Source organism: Gracilinanus agilis, chromosome 5 (assembly GCF_016433145.1).
Source record: "Gracilinanus agilis isolate LMUSP501 chromosome 5, AgileGrace, whole genome shotgun sequence".
NCBI classification, from domain to species: domain Eukaryota; kingdom Metazoa; phylum Chordata; class Mammalia; order Didelphimorphia; family Didelphidae; genus Gracilinanus; species Gracilinanus agilis.
Window position 1 is genome coordinate 267221011 of NC_058134.1, and position 9438 is coordinate 267230448.

The following is a 9438-nucleotide window of genomic DNA, read 5'->3' on the forward strand; positions in this document are numbered from 1 at the left end:
ATATATATATATATATATATATAATATTAAATGTATAATAGCACCTACTTCCCAGGGCTGTTGTAAGGATCAAATGAGATAAGATTTATAAAGTGTTTTGCAAACCTTAAAGTGCTATTCATCTGGGGCAGCTAGGTGGCACAGTGCATAGAGCATCAGGCCTGGAGATAAGAGATACTGGATTCAAATCTGACCTCAGGCACTTCCTGGCTGTGTGACTCTGGACAAGTCACTGAATCCCATCTGCCTAGCCCTTGCCCTTCTCTCTTAGAGTTATTACTAAGACAGAAAGTAAGGCGTCTTTTTTTCTTTTAAGAGTGCTATCTGTTATTGTTATTACGTTATTTTTCAATTGTGTCCAACTCTCTGTGACCATTTGGGGTTTTCTTGGCAAAGACTCTGGAATATTTGCCATTTCCTTCTCTACCTCCTTTTACAGATGAGGTAACTGAGGCCAACAGAGTTAAGTGACTTGCCCAGGGCCACACAACTAGTAGGAGTCTAAAACCAAATTTGAATTCACAAACTTGAATCTTCCTGACTTCAGGGTCAGCACTTCATTTTCTGCCCTAAAGTGCTACAGATCTTCTGGCTATCATTATTATTATGGTTAGATTGAGTTCATAGTAGAGGACATTGTTTTTCATGTTGTCGAGGTGTAATGTGTATTCCGGGGTGCTTAGAGTTGTTTTTCTGAACCCATTTATGATGATAAATTTCCATCAGTAATTTCTGTTTCATGACTCAGACGGTTCAAGCGTTCAGTTAAAAACCAACATGGAAAATGGACAACAAAGGCCAAAGATGCTGACCAGACATCATTCTTGGTATGGCCAGTGAGGTCGGCTGAGACAGAGACATTACTAGGACCGAGCTTTGCTGCTGGTGTCAGGAGTGACCAATATCCAGAGGGGATGCTTCTTTCCTGCCATGGTTCTCCAACTCCTTGGCCCCATGGCTCATGGTCTTCTGCTGGCCCCAAGTTGCATGCATGGAACCACTTCTACCCAGTGATCTCTTGGCTACTAGACCAACACTGTGATGCCCTTTTCCTGGCCCCCTAGATTCCTTCCAAAGTTTGGGGGAAGGGAGAAAATATTCAAACTAGATTCTCTGAAGCTTTTTTTTTAAATCAGGCTCTATTTTTAAGCTCTTCTCTTCTATCTAGTAATAATTCTAAGACAAGAGAATGGCAAAGACTAGGCCAATCAGGGATAAGTGATTTGCCCAGGGTCACACAGTTAGGAAATGTCTGAGGTCAGATTTGAACCTAGATCCTCCTGATTCTATTTTTTGATGACCTGGCAGGTTCTATTTTTAAACGACTTTCATTAAATCATCTATTGGTCTTGTGTAATCTACTAAAAACTAAACTATTCCTCTGCCAAAAATGACAAACAAATACCATCTCCAGGGACCCCGTTAGAGATTAAAGAGGCAGAAAGTTCTGATCTTGGGGACATGTGTTTATCCCTGGCACTTAGCATGATAGCTAAGGTTTGTATTAGAGTGAAGGCAACATTTGTTTTTTCTGGCTACCTACGGAGAAAGATGAGAAGGGACAATGTGTGTAGAGAGAAGAGCCTCGGAATGGGAGTCAGAGGTCCTGTGTTGTGGCCAAGCCTGACTCAGGCCAGTTCAGTGGTCCAGGCTTGGGACGGGATTGAAATGAGACACTCTTTGACCGTCTGAAATGTAACAAAAGAGAGTCTACTTAGCCATAGCAGGGAAAAGAAACTTAGCAAGGATCCAATTCTGGTTTAGGAAAGGAATTTGGTGAATATATGACGTGATGATATCTGTAAGCTAGGTAGCATGGTGGATAGAGCACTGGACTTGGGGTCTGGAAGACCTGAGTTCAAATCTGGTCTCAGACACTTATTAGCTGTGTGATCCTGGCCAAGTCACTTAAACCCTATTTGCCTCAGTTTCCTCATCTGTCAAATGAGCTAGAGAAGGAAATAGCAAACTACTGCAGTATCTTTGCCAAGAAAATGCCAAATGAGGTCTGAAAAGTCAGACACGACTGAACAACAAAAGAACCATTCACCGTATTTTCCATAACTCTAACTCCAAATAGTGTGAATTCAAATACATCAGACCCAGCTAAATCATAGATGTAGAACTCAAACAGACATCCCGAACTAGTCCAGTTTTTTCATTTTACAAAATGAAGAAACTGAGGCCCATGTTAGTTAACTGACTTTGCCACATCCATTATCTTAGGCCAGATTTGAATTTAGGACACCAATATTCTTCCTTCTGCATCATGGGGTCTTCCTATGCCAATAGCCTTGTTGATTTTTTTTTAATCTAGATTTGGATATTGCCATTTGGGGAAGCCTTGTAGAGATTACTGCTGCAGGGCCACTAGACTCCATCGCTTTCTGAGGTTAGAACTGGCACTGGTCACCCAAGGATAGATAGGAAATGATGGACAGCTCCAATTTGACCTGAGTCCCAGAGCAAATAGTGGGGAAACTTACTGATCTATTGACCTTGTCTCATCTCCAGTTCCTCCACTGGTAAATGAATCCCTGTCAAGCATGACCCAGGAGTTGACCTCGTACCACCTTACAAGCTGGGCCAGTGTGACGACCACTCAGTCATGAGTCATGTTTCTATGTAACTGGATCCTACCAGAGTACAGCTCTCCTTGGGCCAAGTGGCTATTCAGTAACGGGGACCACTGCTGGATTTCTAGACCAGCGGCCAGCTCTCCATCTTAAGCCCAAGCATCGCTATAAAAGGACACTGCCTAGGACATCTAGCTAACTGACCGGTCCACGTACCTAGCTTTTAGTCGTTTCCTCCCGCCATCTTTTTTTTCTTTTCTTTCTGCTTTCTCCCTTAACCTTTCCCTCATTATATTCATGCTACATGCATCATGCCTGGCAGTTCTCATTTTTTTCTGTGACCTTTATCACTACTGATTTCAGCTCAGGTATTAGAATGTAACAACCTAATAAACTGGGTTGCCAGCACTTCCTAGGGGAGCCTTCATGGTTTTGGTATGAGCCTTAGATAAAGCAAGAGGAATTTTGAGTTCCTCGTCAACGCTCCGAGGCAGCAGAGAGAGGCAATAAGTAGACAGATTGGCCGAGTTTCACTTTCACCATGAAAGCAAAGCCCGACATTGCTGGGCTTCAAAACAAGTACAAAAAACAAAATGAAACATTTTTAATCTAAACAAGTGATAGAATCATCGAATTAAAGCTGGCAGGGACCTCAGATGTCATCAAACCCTAGCTGCTCATTTTACAGATGAGGAAACCAAGGCAGAGAGCTTTGAAGTGACTTGCCTAGGCTCATACAGCTAGCTAGCAAGTATCAAAGGCAGGATTTGAACCCTACTCTTCTCTATTTTCAAATCTAGCACTCTATTACATTTCATCTAGCCTAAGGATGTGGTATCAAACTCAAATAGAAATGGGGTCACTGAACTGGCATCATATTGACTTAGAAAAGCACTCATCAACCTTATCCATGTTCTATTGTATTTTTATTTATTTATTTTATGAAATATTTCCTAATTACATTGTAATCTGAGTCATTTCTCATGTGTGTCTTGGGCCACTAGCCCCCTGTTTGACACTTGTGGTCTAAGTTCCTTCTATTTATAGAATTTATTTATTTGTTTGTTTTTGTTTAATTATTTACATCTCTAGAATATATATATGGAGGGGTAGAGAGAAAGAGAGAGAAGAGGAGAGGAGAGGAGAGGAGAAGAAGGAGAGAAAATGCTAAATTTTTGAGTAGAAACTGTTACTTGTATGAGAGAGAGAGAGAGAGAGAGAGAGAGAGAGAGAGAGAGAGAGAGAGAGAGAGAGAGAGAAAGTATTTATAAAAATGAAGACATGGCTTAGTCCACCAATGCCCCTTTTAGCTCTAATGCTACATTTCTGATCTCATTCTATTTCTGCTTTCTTCATCTGTGGTTACAAATAACTCCCTGTTCTCATTCACCTTCCTCCCAATGACCCCATGAGAAAAGCAGCAATAGTCATACTTGCATATTATTAACTGCTCTTGTGGATAAGGAAGTTGAAACCCAGAAAAATTATGTCAAGAGTTGAAATCTGAGCCAAGTTCTCTCAATTCTCTTTCTGTAACACTAGGTTATCTTCCTCAGCAGACAGGAACTTGAAATATCTAAAAGGATTGTAGGGATTTGAGGAAGATAATCCCACTACGTCATTCACCAAGGAAAGTCTCCCTGCTGTACATTCATGAGCACACAGGGGATTCATTCTTCCGAAGAACATCTTGTTTGTAAAAGGCTCCAGGGCTTTATCCAGGGGAATTGATTTCTTTGGATCTCTTTCTTTCCTTTTGGTTGATTGGGAGGTGTTGGAAGCATCTTGTCAGCTGGTAGGTGATGGGGAAAGGGGGATAGACACTGTTTCTTTCTGAATCATTAAAGCCTACACTTCCCAAGTGAACATTGTCACTTTAGGAAAAACACTCTGAGTGAGTCATTTACACTCTGATTTTCTTGCTAGTCTTCTCACACAACATTCCACATCCCATCTTAACACGGCTGGGTGGCCCAGTGGATAGAGTGCTGGACTTCAACTCAGGAAGACTTGAATTCAAAATCAGTCTTTGACACTTACTAGCTGTGTGATACTGGGCAAGTCACTTAACCTCTGCCTGCCTCAGTTTTCTCATCAGTAAAATGGTATACATTTTAGGTATACATCTAGGGATACATGTTGTTTGTCCTTCTAGCTAGAATGCTAAATTTTTGAGAGTAGAAACTGTTACTTGGATCATAGATTTAGAATTTTATTTTATTTCATTTTTCAAATTCTTACCTTCCATCTTGGAGTCAGTACTGTGTATTGCTTCCAAGACAGAAGAGTGGTAAAGGCTAGGCAATGGGGGTTAAGTGACTTGCCCAGGGTCACGCAGCTAGGAAGTATCTGAGGCCAGATTTGAACCTAGGACCTCCCATGTCTAGGCCTGGCTCTCAATCCACTGAGCCACCCAGATGCCCCCAGATTTAAAATTTTAAGAGATCATTGCGTGCAGCCCTCTCATGTTACAAATGAGGAAATTGAGACCCAGAGTGATTTAAGTAGTTGACTTGCCCACATTCACATAGCTAATAGTCTAAGGTAGTGATGAGCAAACTTTGTAAAGAGGGGGCCAAAGGAAAGGAAATGCTCATCTGTCAGTCTGTTTCTAAGGCAACTCTTTCAAGATTTCATTGTATTCTATCCTACTCATTGTATTCGTCAGCAGGATAGAACATTTCAGGGGGCCACATCTGGCCTGAGGCAGTAGTTTGCCCATCACTGGATGGCTTTTTAATCCATTCTGATTTAGTGCTGCCTACCTTCTTCTGATGCTTAGCCCAGTGCCTGGTACATAATAAGCAATTTAAAATTGTGAGTAGGGGGCAGTTAGGTGGCTCAGTGGATCAAGAACCAGACCCAGAGACCGGAAGCCCTGTTTTCAAATCTTATCTCGGATAGTTCCTATCTGTGTGACCCTGGGCAAGTCCCTTAACCCCCCATTGCCTAGCCCTTCCCACTCCTTACTCCTTCACCTTGGAACCAATGCACAGCATGGATTCTAAGGCAGAGAAGGTAAGGGGTTTTTTTGTTTTTGTTTTTGTTTTTTTTAAACCCTTACCTTCGGTCTTGGAGTCAATACTGTGTATTGGTACCTTGGTGGAAGAGTGGTAAGGGTAGGCAATGGGGGTCAAATGACTAGCCCAGGGTCACACAGCTGGGAAGTGTCTGAGGCCGGACTTGAACCTAGGACCTTCCGTCTCTAGGCCCGACTCTCAATCCACTGAGCTACCCAGCTGCCCCCGTAGGTAAGGGTTTTTTAAAACCCGAGTCCAGTAGTTGATTGATTCTGCCTCCAGAGCGAGCCTGCAGAAAACCCCTGCTTATATGCTCTCGTTATGTTTCAGGTTGTCCGGGTCCTACTTCCCTGGCGGAGAAGAATGGCTTTGGGATGACGAGAAGCACGGCCCGAGGCGTTCAGTGATCAGGAAAGTGAAACGCTTCCTGAGTGTCCACGAAGCCCCCAACAGCCCAGCGAGGCGCAGTTACGGGAGGCAGGCGAGCGACAGCTCCGTGTTCTTCCCCACAAGTGAACTGAGCCACGTGAGCGGCTTGCTGGACGTGCCCCCCCGAGGCCGCCAGGCCCGAGCCCGAGCCAAAAAGAAGCTCGCTCCGGAGGAGAGCAGCCCCAAGCTCCACGCCAGCATGGGAGACCTGTCTGTGATTAGAGAAACCAGCCGGACGAGCACGTTGATGAGCCTGACCCCACAGTCCAGCGCTAATGCCTCCCCCACAAAAACAAGCCTTCGAGTGCCCGAAGTGTTGGTCACTTCCGCCGACCTGTCGACGCCAACATCCCTGGACAGCTACCAGCCCAGCCCGCTGTCCTCCATCCCAGACTCTTTGCTTTCGGGAGTTCAGCCAATCAGAGCTGAGCGGGCGGCGGAGCGGGAGGATTCCAACCCGGCCCCTTCCCAAACGCCGCAGGCCATTTCACCCGAAACGGAAGCCCAGATTCTCGAGTTCGCTTTTGAGAACAGCGCCGAGGACAAGTACCCCAAACGGTGGAGCCTCCCAGGATTCCTCGAGTCTAGTCAAGCCTCCTTGTCAGGACTCAGCTCCGACCCTGCGGCCCCTGAAACTATTCTTTTAATAGACACAGAGACGTCCTCGGAGACCAGCGGAATTCACTTCGTGGCTGCCCCGCACACCCCTCCGGACGTTTATGATTTGTTAGAACAACTGGACACCAAAGAAACAGATATCACAGACTTCAATAACGAACACCCTGAAGCATCACCGAAAGGAATGGCCCAAGGTTCCGGGATCTGGTTCTAGCTTAAGACCCTCGGACAGTTCTCTCTACCCCCCACTAGCTCACTTTGGCCAACACTGAGAACCGTCCAAATGATGATGTTCTGCGATCTGTTAAAACTGCGGGAAGAGGGAACAGAATGGGTCAGCTTTCCTAAAGAAGAAAAAAGAAAGAAAAAGAAAAACCCGATCAAGAGTCATTTATTAAGTTTCTGCTGTGTGCCAGGCACCCTACTAGGGACGGGGTGTGCAAGGATTTTTAGGAAAACCATTATTGATCACAGGCTTGTTTCCAGGGAAGTTACCCAGGCTCCAGGCCCATAGCTTTCTAACTGAACAACGGATCTGTCCAAACAACATCACACAACGAGAAACACCTGCTGGGCTTTTTTTCTTTGCCACTGGCCCTAGACTGGCTTTGGACTTTCTTCTTCCGGAAGGCAGGGAATTAATGAACCTTTCAAGCTCCTTCCCCACCCTACTGGCTCTGGCTAGGACTTACTCTCCATCTTGGCAGTTCATGAAGTTTTTCTATTATCTCACTTAAATCATCTTATCGTTGTGCTCCTTAATGATTTTTTCCCTCCATTTTAAGAATGTTTTCTTTTCCTATTTTTACTCTCCTATCTTTTTATTCTTGGTCCCTCTCTGGTTCTGTGTTGTTGTTTCGGTTGCGTCCAACTTTTTTGACCCCATTTAGGGTTTTCTTGGTCAAGATACTAGAGTGGCTGGCTATTTCTTTCTCCAACTCATTTTACAGATGAGGAAACTGAGGCAAACAGGGTTAAGTGACTTGCCCAGGGTCATACAGCTAGTAACTGTCTGTCAGATCTTCCTGACTCCAGACTCTATCCACTGTGATTTAAAGCTCCCTAGCTACCTCTAGATCTATCTAGGGAGCTTTAAATCTGTCCCCTGCCTGATTCATTTGCTTTTCCTATTTGGGCATGGTTGGTCTCTCTCTAATTCTGTTGCTTATCACTTTGTTAGAAATTAGGATAAAGAGAGACTGTGCCTGTGATTTTATTTGTTCAGGAAACTTCTAGGAAAGAAGACTTTCTCTGCCAGTGCAGGTCATTACTGCCTTCTCTTCAATTAGTAGTCTTTTTATTTTTTAATATTTAAAACCCTTACCTTTTGTCTTAGAATCACTGCTATATATTGGTTTTAAGGCAAGATAGAGAAAAGAGCTAGGCAACAGGGGTTAAGTGACTTGCCCAGGATCACACAGCTAGGAAGTGTCAGAGGTTAAATTTGAATCCAGGACCTCAATTAGTAGTCTTAAATGGCTCTGAATTTAAGTCCCTTTCCCAGGCTAGACTTAAATCTAGTCAGCATGTGTCAGACCTAGGATTTGAACCTGGGTCTTCCTGGCTTCATGGCTATCTCTCTCTAGCAACCATTCTAAGCTGCCTCTCCTCTACTATATTGTTTGAGATAATTGTAATAATAGTCACAGAGACTGGACCTGTGATTTCCATAGTGAACTTCCTCTCATAATGTAATCAGTACATTAGGGAACGCTGATATGAGAAATCTCCTTTCCCCAAGGCAGCCAGTGGTATAAGATCCCACAAATGAAGAAACTCCTACAATGGAGGAAGTCATATAGAGAACTCCCAGAAGAGGAAACTCTCTACCCAGGCAGCTGAGCACCCTTTCTGCAACTTATAAACTTGAGCATCAAGAGGTTAAATGATTTTGCCTAGAGTCACATAGCCAGAAAGTGTCAGAGGTGGGACTGGAACTCAGGTGTGTCTGGTTCTGAATCTGGCTCTCACTCTATCACTCTATGATGCTTTTTATTAACATCCATAAGCAATGGCACAGGAGAAGCTAGGTGGTTCAGTGGATTGCGAGCCAGGCCTAGAGATGGGAGGCCCTGGGTTCAATTTGTACTCAGATGCTTCCTAGATGTGTGATCCTGGGCAAGTCACTTAACCCCAATTGCCTAGCCTTTACTGCTCTTCTGCCTTGGAACTAATACTTACTTAGTATTGATTCTAAAACAAAAGGTAAGGGTTTAAAAAAACAAGCAATTAAATATTTTTAATTAATATAGTCCCACTGCTATGTAGTCTAATTTCTCTATAAGCTGTCATCAAACCTATTTTATGTCCTCCTGATCTGAAATCAGAGATATAGAAATCAATGACCAACTTCTAGCTACTTATATATCACTACAATTTCTTATTGGTTCTCCTCTTTGGTCTTTTTTTCTCTAACTTCTATGTTCAGTTCTAGTAACAATTCTAAGACAGAAGAGCAAAAAGGACTAGGCAACCAAAGTTAAATGACCTGCCCAGGGTCCCACAGCTAAGAAGTATCTGAGTATTTGAACCCAGGTTCTCCCAACTCTAGGATTGGCGCTCTATCCACTGTGCTACCTAGCTGCCCCTTCTCTTTGGTCTTAAATGCTAACAGAAGTTGGCATCCATTAAAACCTTATTTTTAAGAAACCAAGATGGGGGAAAGCCTACAATTTGGGGCTATGATTGTCTCCAGGACTTAAAATAGGATTCCCAATAATCTGCTTACCTGGGACCACTTACTGCATATACTGAGCCCAACCCTATTGTCCACTCTCAGAACTTTTTGATGATCG

General features: G+C 43.7%; 1 protein-coding gene across 1 annotated transcript in view; it reads left to right on the forward strand.

Annotated features, from left to right (window-relative positions):
* The window catches only part of BEST3 (bestrophin 3), a 41216-nt gene extending 33771 nt beyond the window's left edge, over positions 1 to 7445 (forward strand). The window contains exon 9 of the mRNA XM_044677848.1: positions 5927 to 7445. Coding sequence (XP_044533783.1) covers positions 5927 to 6857 — 931 coding nt within the window. The 3' untranslated portion in view covers positions 6858 to 7445. The remainder of the gene's footprint in view (positions 1 to 5926) is intronic.
* Positions 7446 to 9438: the final 1993 nt, after the last annotated feature.